At 55.4% G+C, this 23,839-nt stretch overlaps 2 protein-coding genes across 5 annotated transcripts; both read left to right on the top strand.

Moving 5' to 3' along the window:
* The first annotated feature begins 4,381 nt into the window (after positions 1-4,381).
* Positions 4,382-12,270, top strand: EMILIN1 (elastin microfibril interfacer 1). The gene is made up of 8 exons (XM_081156316.1): positions 4,382-5,054; positions 5,998-6,126; positions 6,584-6,804; positions 7,968-9,890; positions 10,244-10,360; positions 10,798-10,815; positions 10,973-11,110; positions 11,541-12,270. Exons 1-8 carry the CDS (start codon positions 4,885-4,887, stop codon positions 11,903-11,905), a joined length of 3,081 nt encoding a protein of 1,026 aa, XP_081012442.1. The 5' UTR covers positions 4,382-4,884; the 3' UTR covers positions 11,906-12,270.
* A 237-nt stretch (positions 12,271-12,507) lies between these two features.
* Positions 12,508-23,783, top strand: KHK (ketohexokinase). 4 transcript variants are annotated; one of them, XM_081156324.1, is made up of 9 exons: positions 12,508-13,104; positions 16,477-16,593; positions 18,826-18,960; positions 19,161-19,295; positions 21,128-21,200; positions 21,900-22,046; positions 23,058-23,146; positions 23,255-23,412; positions 23,499-23,783. In XM_081156324.1, the coding sequence occupies exons 1-9, from the start codon at positions 13,013-13,015 to the stop codon at positions 23,582-23,584; spliced, it is 1,032 nt and encodes a 343-aa protein (XP_081012450.1). In that variant the 5' UTR covers positions 12,508-13,012; the 3' UTR covers positions 23,585-23,783. The 4 variants fall into 4 exon arrangements, with proteins under 4 accessions (XP_081012450.1, XP_081012448.1, XP_081012447.1 ...); XM_081156322.1 differs by lacking the exon at positions 19,161-19,295; XM_081156321.1 differs by lacking the exon at positions 18,826-18,960.
* The last annotated feature ends 56 nt before the right edge of the window (positions 23,784-23,839 follow it).

Below are 23,839 nucleotides of genomic sequence, written 5' to 3' on the forward strand. Positions count from 1 at the left end.
TTGACCAAGTTTCCACAACTGGTCAGAGACAGTGTCACTGATTCACTTTCCTCTATTCCGTATTGTGTCAGACTGTGAACTCAGTAGGCTGTCCTGGGTCAAGGACAAGAGGAAAAGGATTTGTTTTAGAACCATCCAGAAATGTCCTTCACCTCCCAGAACTTCCTGTGCCTAGGTCAGTGAGACTTTATCAGCCTTGAATGGGTCATTTGGCCTAGTGCCTGGAGGAACTGAAATAAAAAATGGTCTTCAGGACAAAACTAGACACAGCTAAGAACGAATAAAACTTGAAAATAGCTTGGGTGGAAGAGTACGTGGGAAATGAGGCAAAACCTCAACCTATGGGGAATTGGGGGAGGGAGAGGATCTGGAGGGGGAACATGTACAGCTTAATCTTTGTGATTAGGTTGACATTTTCAAGGAAAAGATCAGTTTAGGATTAGACTCAGGAGAGAAAAAGCAACAAGACCCAGAAAAAGGGGGACTGGACCTTGAGTCCGAGGAGGTTGGCACCTGAAGGATTGTACCTGTAGGAAGGGTTGGAAGGAAAAGGAAATGTGTGCATTTGAGGAGGAGTGGACTTTTGCTCAAGAGTCCCCACAAGCTTGAATTCCCATCTGGGTTTGCATGACCTGAGGCCCAATTCATATTCCCTGTGGAGAGCAGCTGAACCTGGAAGCTGGCCGGGACTCGGGCAGGAGCAAGGCTGTGCCCTGAAGACCCTGGGACCTTGTCCGGGGCAGAGGCAAAGCCATGCCTGGATACAGGTTCCCCTGCCAATTGTGCAGGCGGACGCTGGCTTGAGCAGAGCTATGCTTGCGTGCAACTTGTCCTGCCATAGGCTAGGATATGTGATCGGCTGAGCAGCGGTCAGGTGCCAGCTTCCAGGCACAGTGGGTGCAGCGTATAACAATAGAGAACCCCCAAGATGTTGTTCTGGGCACAGCAAAGCAGTATGTTCTGAGAAAGTTTGCCAAGGGATTGTTTTTGACCCTTTCAGCTACCCGCAGTTTCCTTGAAGAATTGTTACCTTGATGTATATAATAAAGACTCTGAGCTTGCTCGGGGTCACTGTCTCTCCATCTGAGGGCAGTGTCCCACCCAGCCCCGGCTTTAGCTGTCTTACATGTCTCTATATTTTTTAATCTCCTGTCACTCCCTCTCAGGATCCCTCCCTTCCTGCACCAGTCGTGGCAATTCCCCTTTTCCCCCTCCCAATATGCATCTTCTGACGGACGGTTAGACATAAAATGTTCCTTACTGCTGGTATCCCCTGGCTGTCCTGGCCCTGGGCACATGAGCTCATTGCTCAGTCAGTGATAGTTAACTGAATGAGTTAGTTGCTTAGTATAGACAAGATTTCCCATTGGCACTAGACCCTCGGAAATTCCCAATCTTGGAGAGGCTATAAAATAGATATTGTACTAGTGCCCCAGGGGCTTACCTATTTGATCGCAGGAATTCCAATTGCTTTGGAAATTTGTGGCTATCTACCAATACCACCACAACAGCCACCACTGCATTCTCTCTAACCTTAGTCTCCATCGCAGCCTGCTTGCCCAACACCTCAGGCCTCCCCAGTGAACCCAGGAATTATCCTCACCATTGAACCCAAAGCCACTGATTTATCTGAGATTTCACAAACATTCATGTCAGCCCCTAGGTCTTAGCCCCTAATTACAGGACTAAATGATACGCAACATACTGCAATTGTATTTCAAAGCCAACATTTCTGACTTGACACACTTAAAATATAACAGACTTTTAAACTTAAGGAGGCAGGCAAAGGAATGGGTGACAACTGGGCAGTGATGAGATGGCTGGGATGACTCCTCAGGCTGCCAGAGGCCTCCCGAAGGGAGAGAAGAGAAAGCAAGCCCACAGCAGTAGACCGGGCAACCTAGAGGGGAAGTGGGTTGGCTTCCTGCCAGGGCCAGGGCCTACAACTGATGCTGAGGCCAGGGGCAAAGCTGCAACCTTCCACTGGCAGCAACTTTGAAACCGAGATCTCCTAGGACCATTCCTTCAAGTCTCCCTGTGTGCTGGTCCCCACACCTCTCAGGGGCAGCTACAAGCTCCCATTTCTATTGGTTCCAGTGCTTACTTTCGCCATCCTGTCTTTTTCTTACATTGCTCCCAACCCTCAGGATCCCATTCTAGCTCATAGGACCTCAGAGGCAGATCATTGAGAGTCACATTGAAGATTTGGTGGCACCCTCTCATGGCTTCCAATCATTGCCCTGCAGATGGTTCCCGGAATCAAGACCCACATTTCTAATCATCTCCTGGACATTGGTTTCCATTGAGATGTGTTACTCTCATCTTAAACTCAGTACAGGCAGACCTTGGAGATGTTGCAGATTTGGCTCCAGACCACAGTAATAAAACAAGTATCCCAATAAAGCGAGTCGTAATCTTTTTGCTGGTGAAGGAAGTCAATTTGCAAAAATTTGTAAAATTTTCTATTTATAAAAAAAGCAACATCTGTGAAGCGCAATAAATCGAGATGCCTGTATGTTTAAAATAAGGTCATCTTTCCTCCAAACCTGCTCCTCTTCTCAACTTACCCATCCTGGCTAGAACCCTGGCATCTTCCCTGGTGTCTCCCTCCATCTGGTCCCTTGTTACCCAGGCAGTCACCAAAGCAGTCACAGCCTTCTCTTTCAGGTCTGCATCACTTTGTAATGTAGAATTTGGAAGGGACCCTAGACAACAGATCCCCAGTGGAGTCATGGGACTTGCTCTAAGTGATAACATACTTAGAGGAGGAGCTAGAACCAGCATCCTTGTGCCCTAACACCCTGCCCATTATTCTTGCCGATGGTGTCTTCTTTCTGCATGTGTATTAACCCCTACCCAAAACCTTGTAATCCTTAACCAGTCATCTGAGTCTCTCTCTCATTTTTCCGCAATCGACTTCTCTGATTTTCTTGACACAAATAAGAGCTAACTTGTACTGAGCATTTACCACGTGCCTGCCATGGACTATTCCAAACCCTTTACATGTATTAACTTAACCCTCACAGACTTAGGAAGGAGGGTACTATTATTATTCCCATGTTACAGATGAGGAAACTGAGGAAGGCTTTTCCCAACCCAAAACCTCTCTATCTCTTCCAACAGCTCCTCTCTGACTCCCCAGCAGCCAGCTGTCTTTCCGCTTCTCTTACCCAGAATACGCCTCCTCCATTTGTCTGTCCCCCTTGGCACTCTGTCCGTCCTGCCTTGTTAGTTTCTGTTTTGGAGCTTATGTCCCATTCCCCAGTAGCCCAGCTGCTCCTTGCTAGTCTTATACGTATATGCCTTTGCACCTGGGCGCCTCCACAGTGCTCAGCACCCAGCACCTTCTTCTAGTACTTCCTCTTAGCTCTCCCAAGTGTCCCTTCCCACAGGGAGACCTAGTCCAGGACACAGCACTGAGGGCCAGGTGGTGGAGAGGGGCCATCTGATGAAGAGGGGGCCAGCTGACAGCTCAAACATCTCAGGAGGAGCTGACAGTTGAGTCTGACTGAGTTCCTCGCCTGCTACAGAGGCTATCAGACTCGCCCTCCAGGCTAGGGAGTGACTTCCTTTGCTATGCAGATAGAACCCAATTTATCTACCTCCCCTCCCCTACTAATGTCCTGACCCTCACCAAGACAAGTTGGGCCTATATTCATTCAGCCTTTTTAGAATGAGAGTCCTCTCTTGCCCAAGTACTCTGTGCTTGACAGAAGTCAAGTACCCCACCCCTACCCCCACCAGATTCCTTTCTTCCTCTCTAATTCCTTTCTTTTTCCAGATTCCTTTCTTCCTCTCTGGCTTCTCTGAATTTCCTGCTGCCTCAGTGGAGTCCTTTTCCTTCTCTGTGGCCCAGCGGCCCTCTCTCCTATTGCCCTTTTTTCTCCCGAGTCACTGACCTGGGTATTTAGATTTTAATGTCAGCTCTGCTCTTGATTCGCTGTGTTACCTTGGACAAGTTACTTGCCCTCTCTGGGCCTCAATTTTCACATCTATGAAAGGAGAGAACTGGGCTGGACAGTGAGTGATATCCTGCTGAGCTCTCCAAGCTCTTCTCCCTTTACAGTCCTTTCCTCTTCCTCTGGCCTCTGGGTCGCTCTCTCAGGTCTTTCCTCCCAGGGAAGGCCTGCCCTAGCCCTAGGAGAGCTGTGGCTCCAGCTCCTGTTCCCCAGCTAAGCAGCCAGCCCTGGGCCTCCTCCCCAGCCCTGGCCCCGGCTCCACTCCATGTGGCCCGTCTGAGAGGTTGGCCCCAAGCCTGCGGCAACTCCACATTTCTGTTTTTCCTTTTTTTCCCTCTCTTTCCCGGAGTTAACAAGAAGCAGATGTGGCGCACGATGGTTGGAGAGGTGGGGGGAGGAAGGGGGAGGCTGGACCGCCAGCCAGACAGGGGGGAAGGGAGGGGAGTGAGCAAGAGAGGGAGGCAGGAGGCCAGGGCCCGCCCCACACAGCCACTCTTGCGCCTCTGAACAGCCACAGGGGTAAAGTCCTGTCACCCCCCAGGATCTGGTCATTGGGGAAAACGGTTAAGGAGGCCAGAAGAGGGCCAGCTGGGGTGAGGGGGCGGGGGCCCAGGAAGCAGCATCCGAGCGGGGCAGGGACCAGGCGCAGGAGGCCAGGGGGGCACCGAGAACAAACTCCCCTCAGAGGTGGAGAAGAGGAGAGAGGAAGGAACCGAGGGAGGGACAGACGAGAGCCTGAGGAGGAAAGAGGAGGGGGAGAGGGGTCAGGCCAGGAGGCCAAGGAGGAGGCGTGTGGCTGGGGGCTGCCGGCAGGAAGCTGGGGACAGGACCCGACGCTCCGAGCAGCGGGCATCCCCACTACAGGCAGAGGCGCCAGTAGTCAGGCGGGATGTGCCTCTGAGGGCCACAGCAAAGTGCCCCCACCATGGCCCCAAGGACCCTCTGGAGCTGCTACCTCTGTTGCCTACTGACCACAGCTGTGGGGGCAGCTAGCTACCCTCCTCGCGGTTACAGCCTCTACAGGGGGACCGGTGGGGCCCTCAGCCCTGGGGGACCCCAGGCCCAGAGCAGCCCTCGGCCTGCCAGCCGCCACAGGTAAGTGTCTGGTGAAGAGGGTCCCCAGTCCAAGGCTGAAGGTAGGTGGGAGGGTGGGTCAGATGGTGGGTGGTGTCCCAGCCCCTACTTTGGCTACCCTCTCCTGGGCTGTCTCCCCAATGTAGGGAAGAGGGGGAGAGGAAGCCCATCCATCAGATGACTCCTCATGTACCCACCTTCCTGTTGGGCGTTTCCAGGCCTCCCCTGAATAGATAGGTCTCCTTGTCTAACCTCAGGGGGATCAGCTCCTGCACCCTCCCCATGGGATCTGTGGTTAGGTGTCCAGGGAGACTACCCTGAGGGGCATGGGCCAGGCCCCCCTGCCAGCTGCGCACCAGCCTGGGATCCTCCGGAGACCTTTCATCACTCTCTAGGGCGTCCTAGGCCCATCCAGAAACCCATGACTCTGACACCATTTTTGCTCTACTCCTTTCGGCTCTCCAGCCAGACACAGATCAGACGCCAGCAAACCCCATGGGGGACAGGGCTCATCAATGGCTTATTCTCTGCTTAACCCTGCCTGCCTGGTCCTCTCCCCTGAGGGGTGGGTGGAAGCCAGCATCCAGGGAATCACCAGAGGGCCCCATCCAGCCAGCTCACACAGGCCAAGCCAAGCGGGAGACTGAGACAGAAAAGGGACACGAATGAATGGGTGAATCCAGAGGCTCCCCAGGACCCCCCTCCCCAGCCATGAGGATCGACTTCTCATAGTTGTGGTTTTCCATTCTGTGCCTCCTCTCCTGTCTTGAAAAGTCTTTATCGACTCTGGCCATACAGGAAGGCGTGGGGGAGCTGCCCCTGCCAAAGCGCTGCTCCCACTGGTCCCCAGGGGCTCTTCATCCTTTTACCCTCCCTTAGCCCCTCTGGTAGCCCCTGGGCCCTCCTCTAGGTGGGGGGGGGAGGTGTTCCTGGCTCTTGGGCCTAGGTGGGGTTGTGCCTGCAGGAACTGGTGTGCCTATGTGGTGACTCGGACAGTGAGCTGTGTCCTTGAGGATGGAGTGGAGACCTTCATCAAGCCCGACTACCAGCCCTGTGGCTGGGGCCAGCCCCAGTGTCCCCGCAGCATCCTCATGTGAGCCCCAGCACTGGGGAATGGGTACCTGGTGGGGGCTGGGCTAGGACAGCAGGCGGGTGGCCAGCTTAGGGAATCTATACAAAGCAGGGAGCAAGGGGCAGGACCAGGGGCTTCAGTCAGAGCCATTTTGAGGAGATGCTGAGGCAACAGCTTGGCTGGTGGGATACTTAGGACACACTTAACTAGACCCCTCTGCCAGCCCCCAAATGCCCCCTCTGAGCTGGGCCGTGCTCAAGGAGAAGAGTTCAGGGTTCCAGCACAGGACAAGGGCAGGAAGACAGCGATTTGGCCCTTGGCCAACAAGCTAGCTGACAGCTGTCAGCTGAGCAAGGCCACATGCTGAATGGTAAGGGGGACCCAGCCTGAGGGACAGGCCTTGCTCACCAGCGGCTGCCCATCTCTGAGGAAGGGGCCATGGTACGGGAGGATAAAGCCCTCCCTCCACCTCTCCCAGGTACCGCAGCTTCCTCCGTCCTCGCTACCGCGTGGCCTACAAAACAGTGACAGATATGGAGTGGAGGTGCTGCCAGGGGTACGGGGGTGATGACTGTGCTGAGAGTCCGGCCCCAGGGCTGGGTTCTGCACCTACCACACCACGCCCTCGACCCCAGCCTGGCCGCCCCAACCTCTCCGGCTCCAGTGCAGGAAGCCACCTGAGTGGACTAGGGGGCGAAGGTGAGTATGGGAGCCCTGGAGAGGATAGTGGGAGACGGTGCTGGGCGGAAAATGTGGGGCCAGGCTGCTGAGGGAAAGCCCCATGTTCCAAGTCAGAAAAAAGGGATGGAAAAGAGTTAATGAGATCCCTGAGATTCCCCGTCCATGTGAGTGCACTTGTGTGCGCACATGTGTGTGTGCGCGCGCGCGTGTGTGTGTGCATGCATGTGTGTGTGTGTGTGTGTGTGTGTGTGTACCAGACAGAGATGGAGAGATTGAGAGGGACCAGAGGGAAAGGAGGCAGAGAAAGTGAATGAGCTTGCGCACACCCACATGTGGCCAGGACACTTCCTAGTTGGGAACAGCTGTGGGAAGAAGGGGGAATTCCTTCAGAAGCTTGGTCCAGGGGGACAGCCGGTTGAGACTACAAGTCCTAGCATGCACTGCGACCGACTACAGGTCCCAGGCCCCTCCGTGGCCTCTGGAGACTGCAGGTCCCAGAATGCAGCAGTCTCTGTTGCCTTCCGAGAGCGCTGGGCACAGCGGATGTGGAGTGTCTGCCTGCCAGGGAGAAAGCCATGTTGTAATTATGGAAACAGGAACTTCTGGCTGACCCTCCCCCAGCCAGCTGGAGCCCCCACAGGCTTGCCGCAGAACCGCATTTGTCCCCTGTGGTGTTGAGGAGAGGTGCTGCCCAGGAATAGCGCTGTCTGGCAGACCACAGTGCCTTTCACATTCCCATTTCCCTTGCCCTGAGGGAGTGACGTAGTGTCAGACCTATTTCACAGATGAGGAAAGTTTCCATAAAGTTAAGAGGCCCTCTGGACAGTGAAAAGGACATGGGCTTGGTGGGCAGACAGAGGACCTGGGTTTGAAACTTGACTGCCACTTACTTAGTTTGTAACCCATGCCCCAGTTGCTTAAGCTCTCTGACCCTCTGTTTCCTACTCTACAAAATGGGAAGAGCTAACCATAGCTGCCCAATGGAGCTGTAAGGGGAAAGATCTGGCCTTGAGGCATTTAGTGAATGAGTTTCCTTTTGTCTTTTCTCGCCCAAATCACCCAGCTAAGCCATGGTCAAATCAGCTAGGACCTCTGACCTCATGTTGGAGCTGGGGACCTGGAAATAGTCACTGAGCACTGAGGTCCGGCCCCTATGCCTTATGTCTTCCCCTCTCTGCCAGGTCCTGGGGAGTCAGAGAAGGTGCAGCAGCTGGAGGAGCAGGTACAGAGCCTGAAAAAGGAGTTGCAGGGCCTTCGGGGTGTCCTGCAGGGACTGAGTGGGCGCCTGGTGGAAGATGTCCAGAAGGCTGTGGAGATGGCCTTTAACGGGAGGCAGCAGCCAGCAGATGCAGCCGCCCGCCCTGGTGTACACGAAACCCTCAGCGAAATCCAGCAGCAGCTGCAGCAACTGGATAAGCGTGTCTCCACCCACGACCAGGAGCTGGGCCATCTCAACAACCATCACAGCGGTGGTGGTGGCGGTGGTGGCAGTGGTGGCAGAGCCCTGGACCCAGCCCCAGCGTCTCCTGGCTACAACGAGGAGCTGCTGCGGGAGCTGGAGCAGCGGCTGCAGGAGTCCTGCTCTGTGTGCCTGGCGGGGCTAGATGGCTTCCGCAGGCAGCAGCAGGAGGACAGGGAGCGGCTGCGAAGACTGGAGAAGCTACTGGAGGAGCGGCAGCGGCAGCTCGCAGGGCAGGCTGTGGGCCGCAGGCCCCCTCAGGAATGCTGCCCTCCAGAGCTGGGACGGCGACTGGCAGAGCTGGAGCGGAGGCTAGAGGTCGTGGCTGGTTCAGTGACAGTGCTGAGTGGGCGGAGAGGCACCGAGCTGGAAGGTGCAGCCGGGCAGGGGGGCCATCCCCCAGGCTACACCAGCTTAGCATCCCGCCTCTCCCGCCTGGAGGACCGATTCAACTCTACCCTGGGTCCCTCGCAGGAACAGGAGGGCTGGCCTGGGCATCCTGGGGGACTGAGCCACTGGTTACCTGCTGCCCGGGGCCGACTAGAGAAGCTGGAGGGGCTGCTAGCCAATGTGAGTGGGGAGCTGGGTGGGCGGCTGGACCTGCTGGAAGAGCAAGTGGCAGGGGCTGTGCAGGCATGTGGGCAGCTCTGCTCTGGGGCCCTGGGGGAGAAGGACTCCCAGGTCAGCGAGACCCTCAGTGCCTTGGAGCGCAGGATGCTAGACAATGAGGGGCAGTTGCGGCTGGTGATCTCCGGCCTGCACAAGGTGGGAGCAGCTGGGGAGGCCCGGCAGGCCACCCTGGAAGGACTTCAGGGGGTCATAAGCCAGCTCAAGGGTCGTGTCGATGCTCAGGATGAGACAGCTGCAGAGTTCACACTTCAGCTGAATCTCACAGCTGCACGGCTGGGCCAACTAGAGGGTCTGCTGCAGGCCCGTGGGGATGAGGGCTGTGGGGCCTGTGGTGGTGTCCAGGAGGAACTGGGTCGCCTTCGGGATGGTGTGGAGCGCTGCTCCTGCCCCCTGCTACCTCCACGGGGCCCTGGGGCTGGCCCCGGTGTTGGGGGACCAAGCCGTGGGCCTCTGGATGGCTTCAGCGTGTTCGGGGGCAGCTCAGGCTCAGCTCTACAGGCCCTGCAAGGAGAGCTTTCCGAAGTTATTCTCACCTTCAGCTCCCTCAATGACTCATTGCATGAGCTCCAGACCACTGTGGAGGGCCAGGGCGCTGATCTGGCTGACCTGGGAGCCACCAAGGATCGCATCATCTCTGAGATTAACAGGCTGCAGCAGGAAGCCACAGAACACGTTATGGAGAGTGAGGAGCGTTTCCGAGGCCTGGAGGAGGGACAGGCACAGGCTGGCCAGTGCCCCAGCCTAGAGGGGCGATTGGGCCGTCTGGAGGGAGTCTGTGAGCGGTTGGACACTGTGGCCGGGGGACTGCAGGGCCTACGCGAGGGCCTTTCCAGACATGTGGCTGGGCTCTGGGCTGGATTACGGGAAACCAACAGCACCAGCCAGACACAGGCAGCCCTGTTAGAGAAGCTGCTAGGGGGGCAAGCTGGCCTGGGAAGGCGGCTCAGTGCCCTGAACAGCTCACTGCAGCTCCTGGAAGATCGGTTTCACCAGCTTAGCCTGAAGGACCTCACTGGTGAGGGGGCAAGAGGAGGCCTGGGGTGGTGGGGTGTGGGGGAAACCCCTTTCAAGTCCTTTCTCCCTCTCGCACAACAGCCCAGCCTAACCTCATTTAATTTTTCCTTGCTCTGCCCAGCATGAATTGCAGACCCATCACTGTCCCAAGGGTTGGTTTATCCACAAGAGATGATCCAAGATCCCAGCTTCCTGCCCTCCCCTGGTAGCTCAGACAGGGCTGTGGGTGGAGGTGGGGTGCTCCTCAGCCAGCCAGGCAGCGAGGGATCCCATCAACCTGTCTATGGAGCCATCACCTTTGTCCTTTGGAAACTCCTTTTATGGTTCTCCTTCAACAAACTTCTGTCACTGTAGGGCCTGCAGGTGAGGCTGGGCCCCCAGGGCCTCCTGGAGTACAGGGACCCCCAGGCCCTGCTGGGCCTCCAGGATCTCCCGGCAAGGATGGACAAAAAGGGCCCATTGGGCCACCAGGTATGTGGGCTGAGATTCTTGCTGCACAGGGTTACCACCCTTCTAGGCAGCCCCAGGCTTGACATTCCTTTCTGAACTTGATAGGGACGGGGGGAAGGGGTGAGGAATTGGGGGTCCTAGATGGCTGATAGTGATTTGGAAAGGGACTAGGAGCTGGGACAGTCACTGTGTTAGCTAATTGGCTATGATGGCCTCACTGCTGTATTGAAGACCAAGGCTAAGCCTACAAGGGTTGTGTAGGGTGTGAAAGACTGGGGGCTAAGGGCATAGGCCCAGCAGGTGAACAGTGTGGACCTGTTCTTCCTTTTCTTGGTACCCCATTCCTGCTTCGAAGTCTGTACAGCACCTAGCACAGCTGGACAGACTCAGCAGATGTGTGCTGAATGACTTAGAGAGAGCTGCTCGCTCTCTCACTGTTCTCTTTCCTCCTCTTACAGGTCCCCAGGGTGAGCAGGGTAAGTTCTCATTTGATGTTGCAGGGAGGAGAACTGAACTAGGGGTTGGAGGATGGAAGGCCTCAGGCAGCCCTGGGGGTAGAGACTCCAGAGCCAAAGGGGGCTGGGCAGCTCTGCCCTGAGCATCTACTCTGACACCCACTCTACCCCCACCCAGGAGTGGAGGGGGCACCAGCAGCCTCTGTGCCCCGGGTGGCCTTTTCCGCTGCCCTGAGTTTGCCCAGGTCTGAACCAGGCACAGTGCCCTTCGACAGAGTCCTGCTCAATGACGGGGACTTCTATGATCCAGAGACTGGTAAGCCTGGTAGGGGGCTGGCTGGGCATGGGGGGAGGATGGGGAGAACCAGTGCAGGGGCTATGCAGTGATAGGTTTTCATTCTTGCCCCTTTAGACAAGGTAAGTGTTCCTGCTCTGATTTGGGGCGAGCTCTATTCTTTCCTTCATTTATTCTTTCTCACCGCAGCTCGGGCTGATGCTGGGATGGGCGGGGAGGGGAAGAGTCATTCCTTCAACCGCTTTTCATTGGGGGCCTGCTCTTGCCCAGGCACCGTTTTGAGTGCCAGGGATGCAGGAATGAACAAAACGCCAAATCCCCTGCCCTTGTGGGGCTTACACTCTAGTGGAAGAGAGGTGAAAAGACCCAGCAGGTCCTCTCCTAGCCCAGGAGTTCTGGGTCCCGGCCCCTGCCACCCGTGTCTGCTCCTGACTGCCATCCTTGCCCCCAGGCGTGTTCACAGCGCCACTGGCCGGACGCTACTTGCTGAGCGCGGTGCTGACCGGGCACCGGCACGAAAAGGTGGAGGCCGTCTTGTCCCGCTCCAACCTGGGCGTGGCGCGCATCGACTCGGGCGGCTACGAGCCCGAGGGCCTGGAGAATAAGCCGGTGGCCGAGAGCCAGCCCAGCCCGGGCGCCCTGGGCGTCTTCAGCCTCATCCTGCCGCTGCAGGCCGGGGACACGGTCTGCATCGACCTGGTCATGGGGCAGCTGGCGCACTCGGAGGAGCCGCTCACCATGTTCAGCGGAGCCCTGCTCTACGGGGACCTGGAGCTGGAACAGGCGTCCACAGGCGGCTGGGCCCGACCGGCCTGAAGAGTCTATGCCTGCTAAAGAGCCATCTGGGGCGGCGGGGTGCCCGCCCGGGCTGGGCACTGCCCGCGCACCCCGGCTCCGGGGCGAATCTCCCTCTCCAGACCCGACCTAAAGGCGCCCAGAGCGGCCTCCTCCCCACGAACGGAGCGCGTCAGGTTGGGGTCTCCGGAGTCCCTTCGTCCAGACTTTCGGCCTGATCCTTGCCCCCTGCAGGGCCCGGACTGCAGAGGAGCAGACCCTGGTACCCTAGAAGCTCTCCCAACTGGCTTCTAGGCCGATTCCCTGGGCTGCAGGGGTCTCCCGGGGGTGCTCCGGTCCCCACTGCCATACTAAACTATTCAGGAATAAAGACACTTGGTTTTTATAAAAAACAGAACAAAACGAAACACACCGGCTGCTTCAGTATGTTCAAGGGTAGGTAGGAGTACACGGAGCCCTGCGCGGCGTAGCTCTGCTCGCACTTGCAATGGACGCGCGGGCCGCTAGGTGCGACTGCGGGTTAGAGCCCCAGCGGGACTCTTCCCGGTCCCGCCCGTCCCGCCAGTGTCCGCTAGGGGGCGCTCAGCGCCGCCTCTCGTCACGTGACCAGCGCCGCTCACTGCGGGCCCCAGCGGTGGAGGCGGGGCCTGTGCGGGGATTGGCTGGGCCGGAGTGGCCGCTGCTGCGAGGCCGGCTTAAACCCCGGGGTCGGAAGCTGCTGGTGCGGGGGGGCGGGCACGGGGCGCCTTTCCTGCGCTTTGTTTTTGCGTTCCTGAGCTTGCCTCGCCGCGCTTTGGAGAGGTCTGCAGCGGCTCCGAGTCCGTCTGACAAGTAGGGGAACTGAGGCCGAGAAGCGGGAGGCGTTGCCCCCTGCTGGGCCACGCAGCCTAAAGCGAGGCCGGGGACCCAGGCCTCGGGGTCTGCGCTCCCAGGACCGCTGGGGTCGGTGGGTGGGCGCCGGGAGCAAAGGCCCTCCCGCGTCCTTTGCCCCCTACGGCGCCCCCTGCAGCTCCGGGAGGCTCCCTGGAGGAGGAGCTCGGGACCCGGAGGAGGAGCCAGGGCAGCCTCCGGGATCCTTTGGTATAAAAGCCCGAGCCCGGCGGGCAGAAGAGCTCCGGGAGCGAACTCATGGAAGAGAAGCAGATCCTGTGCGTGGGGCTGGTGGTGCTGGACATCATCAATGTGGTGGACAAGTACCCCGAGGAGGACGCGGACAGCAGGTAGGGGCGCTCGGGCCCCTCGGAGCCCCCGGGCTGCTGCAGCCCCTCCGTGCCTGGCGGCCAAGACTACAGGGCTGGGTCCGTGAGTCCCACCTCCGGCGCCGGTGCCCCGTGCCCTCTGCCTGGGACCTGGAGAAGGAACTGAGCCCTTTAGGAATAGGACCCAGGCTTCGGATAGCGGTGTGTTCGCCGATTCCCGTTTCAACACTGGGACTGTCAGGCATGATTATCCCCATTTTACCCATAAGCAAGTAGAGACTCTGGGAGATGGAGTGATTGATTTATCCAAGGGCACCCGGCTGGTCCTTCGCAGGACCAGTTTTTTTTGTTTGTTGGTTTGGTTTGTTTTTTGGATTTTGTTTTAACAACAAGACCTATGCACTTGCCTCTCACCAGCATTTACTTCTAATTTATCACATATAGATCTCATTTATTTCTTTAAGGAAATCGAGGTAGCTTACAATGAGAAGTATGTATAGTCTGTTAGACAGGTCAGGAACATTTAAAGCCATGGTATTTGAGCTTCACTATAGCTTGGGGCTCGCTAGCCCTGGAGGGACCTTTGGAGGTGCTGTGGGTTAGGGATAGAGCTGGTTCATGTGCCAGGACAGACTTTCCCCTGGTGTTAAATTCCGAAAGGAGTTTACCAGAGTCCTTTTTACAAAAGTCAGCAGGCAACATAGTGGAAAACATCCTTCTCGCTGATGTGGTGGAAGTCCAAGAGTCATCTGTTGGTTCTTATATTTACTCTTGATAAGAACCACACCGTTGCTGTAATCCCAAGAAAGCATTTCTGTGGGCAGAATATAGAGCTTTCTCTTGGGACAGTCCAGTACTCGGAATACCGAGAAGAATTGCTCCTTGGCTATCAGTCATCTCAGCCACGAGCTGGATAAAAGACCAGTTCAAGGTTGAGCTCAGCAAGACACCCCAGTGCTGATAGCTGTGAAGCTAATTGAGGGGAGAGGCCAGGCACTCCTCAGGCTTTGGGTCCATACAGCACTGTCACCTGTATTATCACACGTTCCTCACAGCAGCCCATGGGAAGTGTGTAAAGACCCTTTCTTTGTAGATGAGGAAGATGTGGAGAAATTAAATTTTTGTAAGGCCATGAGTGGCAGAGCAGTAATCACAACCCAAGTCTCCTAACTCCAAGTCCAGTGCTTCAGCCCTCATTCAGCAGTCATTTCTTGTGTTCCCTTTCCTTCCCGTTGCTGCTGACCTTTCCCATGTTCTCCATGCCCCTTGCTCTTCAGGGTGTGCCGCTTTCTCCCCAGACCCATGGCTCTGCTGCTCAGTGGAGCACTGTGATTGTCCTTAGGGCCTCTCTCCCGTGCTCCCATCCCACCCAGCCCAGCTCCTGGACTCTGTTGTGCCTCCCAGATGAACAAGCTTGAGTGGGGACCCAGTCCTTCCCAGCCATCTCAGCCCCACCTGTCCCAGGCTCTCTGTGCTCCACAGGCAGCTGGGGACTGTCAGGAACTGCCACCTGGTACTCAACCAGACCCCTGAGGAGTGGCCCTGCCTCCCAGAGTCCAGGCCGAGAAGAGCCTTTCAGAGAGCATCCTCCTGTTCAGCAGATCCTTTCTGCTCATGAAGTTGGGTATCGGTGTGACTTTGAAGGCTTTCCACAGAGTAAAACTGTGTATTCTTTCTTTGAAACTTCATCCAAAGTGGAGCCCAACTACTCTCCATTAAAAAACAGAGTACACTGCTGTGGTTTGGGAGTCCGGAAACCTGGGTTCTGGCATCAGCTTTGTCATTAACTGTTGGTGTGATTTTGAGCAAGTTAGATTCCCTTAGGCTCCTCTCTTCTCTGCCTGAAAGTTTCTCTAAAGCTCATAGCTTGAGAAACATGTGACCCCTTACAAATTAGTATCCTTTCTAATGAGATCACAGTCCCCTTTTCCCAAGGCTGAAGGGAAGTCCAGGGTTAAATTTTGTGTACAAATAAACCTTTGTCTAAAAATTCTGCTGCATTTATTTCCTCTCCTTAGTGATTCTTTGGTACTTCAGTCTGCCATAGTTATTATTATTAGTCTTTTGGAATGGGTAGACTAGAAATGGCAATGAGAAACCATTAAAGTTTTTTTACTATGTATAAGTTATTATTTTGTTCTTGATGATGACAATGAAGCCATACAGGTATATTTTGAGTTAGTTTCCTCTTGTTAGACTTTCAGTAAAGATGGAGAAAAAATTTATGAAAAGATAACTCTGAGGTGCTGAATGTGTCAGCTAGCCTTTTGCGGTGGTCATTTCACAATATGTAATATGTCCAATCACGTTGTGCTTCTTAAACTTACAAAATGATATGTGTCAGTTACATTTCAATAAAGCTGAAAAAAGGAAAACAAACAAAAAAGATGGAGGAAAAACTGGTCTTCACCCAATAATCTTTTTAACTTTTTAAAAAAATATATTTCTACTGATTTCAGAGAGAAGAAGGGAGACGGAAAGAGAGAGAAACATCAATGATGAGAGTCATTGATTGGCTGCCTCCTGCACGTCCCCTGCTGGGCATGGAGCCCGCAACCTGGGCACCTGCCCTCACTGGAATCAAACCTCCATCTCCTGGATCATAGGTCGATGCTCAACCACTGAGCCCACAGGCTGGGCTCTTTTTAACTTTTGACATTGTAAAAGTTAGCTCCCCCTCCTCTTACATGATCACACTGTCCAGGTTCACTTCCTGTCTTTGTCATTTAAGCTGAGTGGTTATTGAAACGGCTCTCCTAAAACAGGAGCGCCTAATAGATTTAATACCTTTGGGAACTGGCACTTGGAGTTACCCAGCTCTCAAGGGGAGGCCGAAAGTATAGCAGTTCTACCTGGGGGGGAGGTGAGCCATTGTCACTGAGGAGGAGCCAACACAGAGGGAGTGGAACCCTCAGTGAGTGGTTTCCTGATGTCATAAGAATAGGTGGAAGATAGAAATTACTTGCTGTGAACTTGAATTTAGCCTGGGCTGGGGAGGCAGACCTGGTTTTCAGCCAAGCCGCTACCCTTTGTTGAGCTTTGGCTCCCCATCTAGAAAATAAGAAGACTGTCCTGGATGCTTTTTAAAAAAATCTGTTATTTATTGATTTTAGAGAAAGGGAGGAAGAGAAAGAGAAACATCAGTTCATTGTTCCATTTATTATGCACTTGTTGGTTGATTCTTGTATGTGCCCTGACCAGGGACTGAACACACAACCTTGGTGTATCAAGATTGTGCTCTAACCAACTGAGCTATCCAGCCAGGGCCTGGCTGGGATGCTTTCTGAGGGAGTTCTAGATATTCTGTGGGCCCTGCCCAGGGCACTGTGGTCAGCCCTGCTTATCCCAGGATGAGCCTGCTGGAGCTGCAGGGACCTTCCTTGTGTTTTGCAGATGCTTGTCCCAGAGATGGCAGCGTGGAGGCAATGCGTCCAACTCCTGCACCGTTCTCTCCCTGCTAGGAGCCCCCTGTGCCTTCATGGGCTCACTGGCCCCGGGCCATGTTGCTGAGTGAGTTGGGGAGGGAGCAGGGGAGGCCAGCCCACAGGGTGGGGGGAAAAGACAGTCTTAACCCTGAACAGGTGGGCTATAAGGAATGGTTGTCCCCACCAGAAATGGGTGGGAGGGGACGGAGCAGAGACCAGCATCCCAGAGCCTCCCTGGTGTAGCTTATCTGCTGCTCAGATATTAATGCTGCTCCTGTTGAAGGTTTCATTTCCACAGCCTGGTTCCTTGGCCATTCCCTGGAGTCTGCTTCAGCTTCCCACCTTCTCCTTTCTTGCTTCCAACAGACTGTGGTGGATGTGACCTTGCCCTTCTTAAATCCCTCACCCTGGCTGTGCTTGAGGCAGAAGGCAGTTCGGGACATGTTGTACCCATCCTCCCTCAGGGGTGTCCAGCATCATGATCCGAGGTTCCAGGCTTACAGTTCCTTTCCCAGTTGAGGGGGCAGGGCCAGTGCTCAGGTCCTCATTGTTCCCTGAAGCAGCAAGAGCATCCTGGCTAAGGACATCCCAAAGCCACATGCTAAAGCTGAACCCAGACCCACACCTCCCAGCTCAGGCGCAGTGAGGCTGCAGCCCGTAAGTGGCCCACATGCTCTTCATGTTGGCTGCTGCAGGGACCCAAGAGCCCTTTGAGCCCTGGCACTGCCGACTCAGCAAGTGTTTATCAGGAGGTGAGGCCCACACTTTGCCCACTGTGGGCACTGGGCAGGCTCCAGGTTGCTGGCCTGTGAAGCACAGCCCTTTGAACCCCGGTTTAGAGGGGCTGCTGCAAGAGCCCAGCCCCCCGAGCCACAGCCAGATTCTTTTCCTAATGAACTGGCATGAAGTGAATCGAGGCGAGAGCCTGCCCTGTGAGGTGGGACAGAGGGACCCAGAGCCAACAGCTGGTCACTTATTAACCCTCTTCAGCAGCTGCCTTCCCTCCCAGTTAGAAGCAAGACTGGCTCTTGCTAAGGGTAGTGGACCCACCGTTACGTAGTCATCATGCTGATGAGCGGGCCATTCTGAATTCTCCCCATGTGTTCAACAAACATTTAATGAGCGCTTACCATGTGTGGGGACCAAAAGTTATTTGGAAAACCAAACCACATTTTCTATGCTGTGGAAAAGCTACTATTTAAAGGACCCTTGGGGTGTAAGACAAGGACCGATGTCCTGACTTGGTGTGTATTACATGCCATTGAGTCAGCTCCAACTCCTGGCAACCCTATGATCGAGTGATGTCCACAGTGTCCGGTCCTCAACAGCCCTGCTCAGCTCCTGTGGCTTCCTTCATGGAGTCAATTCATCTCATATTTCGTCTTCCTCTTTTCCTGCTGCGTTCTGTTTTCCCCAGCACTGCTGTCTTTTCACCTTTACACAAACCTGTATTGTCCAGCTTTGGTTCTGCCAGAAGTGGGCTCCAGTCATAGTGAGAAAAGCCAGGATGATGGCTGGATGACTGGCATAAGTGCCAGCTCTTGGGCACAGGACACTGCGTTTCCAGAGAGGGTCAGGAAGGGTAGGGCTGGCCTCCTTGCTCTCCTGCTGGGGCAGCCTTCCCGAGGGGCTGCCTCCAACTCACTCTGATTGGAGGGATTCTGAGCAAGAGTCCTGAACCAGGCCCATACTGAGGGCCACCGGGCACTGGGCACCAGCTCGCTGCCCGGGAGGGTTCACCTTGCTGCAAGAGGGGAGGGCGATGAACAGGCCCACCAAGGCAGCACCGCTTCCTGGCTGGGCAGAGTGGAGGCAGGTGCAGAGAGAGAGGAGTCACTGTAGGACTGGAAGGGACTTCAGAGGGAAGAGTGCAGTGGGGGTGAGTGTGCAGAGGGCAGCTGGGGGCAAAGTATCACCTTGGTAATTATTAATCCTGCCTGGGCTTCGCATGAAATAGGCCACAGTGCCCTGCTTGTTTCAAACAGGGCACGTGCTGTAGGCCCCAAGTCCACCCCAGTAGCTTTGCGAATGTAAGCCCATCCTTTCCAGCCCGAGTCAAACTGAGGGACAGTGTCAGGGTTGGAGTTTGCTTCGTGTCGGGACCTGTACGAACGCCCCTTAGTGTTTTCTCACTGAGCTCCAGCCTATGCGCTCCTGCCTCGCCCGCCTCCGTGCACAGCCTGTGACAGCCGGCGATTTCTAGTTCCCTCCTAGCACCCTCTGCTTGCACCCTGGGTCCCTAGTGGCCCTGCCAGCTCCCTTCCGGCCCCCAAACCTTGTCGAACTGCACCTCCCCCGGGTTACTCCACCCCGGCAGTTTTGTCCTGGATGACCTCCGCCGCTATTCCGTGGACCTGCGCTACACGGTCTTTCAGACCACGGGCTCTGTCCCCATCTCCACAGTGATCGTCAACGAGGCCAGCGGTAGCCGCACCATCCTACACGCCTACAGGTTTGTACACCTGTCTGCGCCTCGCCAGCTGCCGCCACCACCGCTGAACTCACAGAACAGGACCCTTCTTGTCTTGGAAGAGGGGTGCTCGGCACCCACATGCTCCAGCACCCCTCCCCACCCCTGTGGAAGGTCCAGGCCACTTGTAGGCTCTAATTTGTGCCTCCTTGCCCTTCCCTTGGCTCGGGCTCCACCCCAAGTTTCCTGGTGACTGACTTCAGGCAACGAGGTGTGGACGTGTCTCAGGTGGCCTGGCAGAGCCGGGGAGAGACCCCATGCTCTTGCTGCATCGTCAACAACTCCAATGGCTCCCGTACCATTGTGCTCTATGACACGTAAGGGCCCCTGGCCTCACCCTGCCACCCCCACCAATCAGTCCCCTCGCTTGCCACCACGGGCATCCCAGTTGCCCACCCTCTGTGGCCTCTCTCTTTGTACCAGAAATTGTCCTTATGCCAAACTGCTCAGTGATTTCTGAATTGTTTTCAATAAGGGAGGAAGAGATGTGGGAAGGGATGCACTTTGCTCTGCCTGGGAACTTGGCCTTGGTCAATACCAAGGAGAGGCCGGCAAAAATGTAATTTATGATGTGATTCCTCCATGATTACTCAATCAGCAGCCTGGGTTTGGGTGTGGGGAAATTGTCCTGGGGATAGAGGGGTGGGAGAGATGTGATTCTAACCATCTTAAGCCCTGAGGGGGACCCAGTGGGATTTCCAGAGTCAGCATTGCCAGTCTGTAGCATGGCACCAAGGAACTAAAAAGATGAGGCCCCGCAAAGGTCCCAGCATAATGAAGCCAGACCACACACCACACACGATCTGCAGCCATTGATGAAGGGGAACATTGGGTCAGCAGATCAAAGCCATCTGATGTGCTAAACTACAGGGAGGGGAATCCCTTTAGAGTCCAAGCCACTGGGGAGAGGCCCTGTGGGCCAGACCCTTCTCATATCCCCAGAGTCCCCCTTGAAGAATCTCAGAGGTTTAGTTTACTGAGAACATAATATGTGCCAGATAATATGTTAGGGCTGAGATGGCCTAAACTCAGCTGCCCTGGGGTTCAGGCCATCCCTACTACCCAGCATGACCACTGGACCTGGGGGAGAGGGACAGTCATTCTGGGACAAGCTTTATGTCAGTGGTCCCTGGGCTCTGTGTCCCAGTGAATGAGTGGGGGCCATACATGCTAGTGGCAACATTCACTTCGGGCAGTCCTAGTCATCTGCCCATTAAACAACAATCTGTAGCAACCTTTGTCAAGGACACAACATGGGTATTCACAGGGAGGGAGGCAGAAGAGCTCTGGGGAGATCTCTGAGGAAAGACGTGTATTGCCTACTGGCTTACGTCTAGGCAAATCTACACATTATAACCTCCAACCAACTGCCCAGCTGGCTTCTCAACACCTGCTGTGGTTGAGTTTGCCTTCAGATAATATCACAGCCTGTGAGCCTGGGGCATCCCCATTTACCAGTGGGGAAGCAGCTTCAGAGGGGCACAGGTGACACAGCTAGTTAAGTGGACGAAGGATTCAGCTCCTGAATACAGAGAGGACATCAGCTATGTGTAGGTCCCGGGCCAAGGAGTGTCAAGGCGGACCCTTATGGGGTGTCCACACCTAAATTAGTCAAATATAAACTCATTCTCAAGCGCTAAGCTTATCCTCACAGTTGGGACATGGAGCCGCCAAACTTGAGACAGTGGTGCTGTCACTGGTGTGGTGCCAGAAGTGAGTGGGCCCGGATTCTAGATCCCCAAGGCATTTGCAGTTTCCCCGGGGGCACTGATGCTGGGAGCTGTGTGTTGCTGGCAAGGGGATTTCTGGGAGCTATGGTCTCCACGGCACACCCAACTGGCTCCTTGACACCTGCTGCAGTTGAGTTTGCCCTTAGATAATATCACAGCCTCAAACACAGGAAGAGGCACCCTAGCAAGCTGCCTTTAGTCCCCTGTCTGGATGGAGCCCAGTGGGGCGAGAAGTGGTTGTGAGTTTTGCTTGGGACAGGGCCTGTCCCGGAGCTGAGCCTCAAGCCTGTGCTGTGGATCCAACTTCCTGCCATGCTTCAGTCAGTGCCAGACATTAGGACCCCAGCAGCCTGTTGGAGATCCTGGCCCTGGCCAACCTCACCATGCCACTTCTCTGTCCTTTCTATCTTGTGACTTAGGAATCTGCCAGATGTCTCTGCTATGGACTTTGAGAAGGTTGACCTGACTCGGTTCAAGTGGATCCACATTGAGGCAAGCTCTGCCCTACCTGTGTTTCGAAGGGCTCAACCTGCCAGCCCCTCCTCATGTTTTGCCTCCTTCTTGGTTTCTTTGAACCATGAAGTGCCTTAGAGATCAATAAATCTGAACCCCCTCACTCTCTTTCCATCCTACTTTATGTTTTTAGGTAGGAAACTAAGGCCTGCAAAGATTGGGTGACTTACTCAAGATCACACAGTAGGATGTAGGCACCAGAAGCAGGATGCTGACTCCAGGCAAAGTCCCGTGCTTTCTGTGTGGCAGGCTGCCCTGCTTCCTCCACACTGGCGGGAGCCTGGCTGCAGGAGGCCTGACCATTACCTCTGGGGAGGCAGGAATGGGAGGGCCTGACCAGCTCCAAATAAAGGGAACTAGAATCTTCATTGCAAGAGAAGTTTTGGAGTCTAGGCCTCAAAAAGTCCTGAGTTTGAATCCTAGCCCTGCCATTTAACTTATTGTAGCTCCTTAGGAAAGGCTCCCTTTTATTCTTTAGTCTCTTCATCTATGAAATAGGAGGGCTGGTTGATAAGTTCTCTAAGGTTCGTGACAGCTCTGGAATTTTTAGATTGAGGGTGGGGTTCTAGCCCAGCCTCCCCCGGCCACGCTCCCCCGTTACCCAGCATTTCAGCAGGAAGAGAAGAATGACCCAGACTGGCTGGGCACCTGCCGCTGACCCTGAGCTGCCCTCCGCAGGGCCGGAATGCGTCGGAGCAGGTGAAGATGCTGCAGCGGATAGAGCAGCACAACGCCAGGCAGCCTCCGGGGCAGAAGATCCGGGTGTCCGTGGAGGTGGAGAAGCCCCGAGAGGAGCTGTTCCAGCTGTTTGGCTATGGAGACGTGGTGAGCATGCCATGCAGCTTCTCCTTGCCACAGCCAGCTAATTTGGGTCTTAAAAGGAGCCTGAGAATTCCCCTGTCTTGCCTACCATGCCGGGAATGGCTAGCTGCTCATGGCTTGGTGGTGTTGGCAGGAGGGAGACTAAGCAAGAGGGCAACCCCCAGCTTTGGACTGTGGTGCAGGCCTCGGCAGTAGCCAAGGATTTTCCTCTGCCCCAGTGCGTAGGGACGAGGGTAGCCAGAGGGCTCGGAGAGGGCGAAGATGGCCCACACGGGCAGCCCCGGGCCTCCTCAGCCTTTTTCTCTGTCAAATGAGGGGATGGGACTGTGTCCGAGGTGTCCTGTAACTCGGGGTGGAGGTCAGGTTGTGGCAGCCACCAGTGGGTGAGGGAGGATGGGAAGGGGCCTTGCACAGGGTGAAGCTGAGCAGCATGGCATGTAACTGGGCTCCGGTTGACAATCTTAGCGTCCCTGCGGAAGCTGACTGGTCCTCAGCCTTGGCTTCAGGTTAGAAGATGGGGATGCCCAGGCCCCACCCCTGTTGGTTATTTGATTGGTGGGGTGGAGGCTGAGCTGAAGTATTTTTTACCAAAACTGCCTCTGGCGATTCTTATGTGTGATTGGTATTGAGCCCCTATCCCTTTGTTCTTAAGATGAAGGAACCAGACTTGGAGGGCACAGTTGCATGAGGAAAACAAACACAGAAACGCTCCTGAGAGTTGGCCGTCTAACTTGGCGCGGGTAGATTTCACCTCTAGAGGGCGCCCAAGGCGCGCTTTGGTTTCAATTGGGAGGAAATTCCTTGATTTTAGAACTAGACCAGGGCTGTATTCTGGCATATCTTGAGCAAGTATGAAAACGTGTTCCTGTGGGGCACAGAAACTCTACCTTGGGGGCTGGGGTGGCCACATTGGAGGAGTGGGGTCATAACATGGGGGCAATGCTAGGTTGCTGGTGATGAGTGAGCTGGGGCTAGAATTAGGGTGATCGGCCAATTCTCTTCCACTGTCCACAGGTGTTTGTCAGCAAAGATGTGGCCAAGCACTTGGGGTTCCAGTCATCAGTGGAGGCCCTGAGGGGCTTATACAATCGTGTGAGGAAAGGGTAGGTGTGGGAAATGGTGAGCCTGGACTCAGGGTCTGTCCTGGGGAGAAGTAATGAGGCTGGGGGCCAGGGGTGGGCTTACACCCAGCTGAGTAGAGGGTCTTGCAGGGCTACACTCATCTGTGCCTGGGCTGAGAAGGGCGCCAATGCCCTGGGCCCCGATGGACAGCTGCTCCACTCCGACGCTTTCCCACCACCCCGGGTGGTAGATACTCTGGGGGCCGGTGACACCTTCAATGCCTCTGTCATCTTCAGCCTGTCCCAAGGTAAGTACCTCAGCAAGAGGCACAAGGTTGGCACTTGGCCCTGCCCAGGCGGCCAGGCTGATCGAGCTACTTGTCCCTCCCTCCAGGAAAGAGCATGCAGGAGGCACTGAGGTTTGGCTGCCAGGTGGCCGGCAAGAAGTGTGGCCTGCAGGGCTTCGATGGCATCGTGTGAGTGCCAAGTGGCAGGAGGCATCAGTTCATTACCCACCTTGGGGGCCAATGTCATTGCCTGCCGTTGCCTTGTCCCCTCCATCCAGCCCGGCATCCGGGCTGCCCTGCTCCTGGGCAGATGCCAGCCATGAGAGGGCTCCGCCTGTCTCCTGGCATCTCACACTGTGGAGCCACAGAGCAAATAAATCTCCTTCCCCAGAGCCTGCTTGCTTCTGGCAGTCTGTTTGACCTTGGCGTCCAGGCTGCTCTGGCTGGG

The sequence above is a fragment of the Miniopterus schreibersii genome, assembly GCF_964146895.1.
Source record: "Miniopterus schreibersii genome assembly, chromosome: 13".
NCBI lineage: Eukaryota > Metazoa > Chordata > Mammalia > Chiroptera > Miniopteridae > Miniopterus > Miniopterus schreibersii.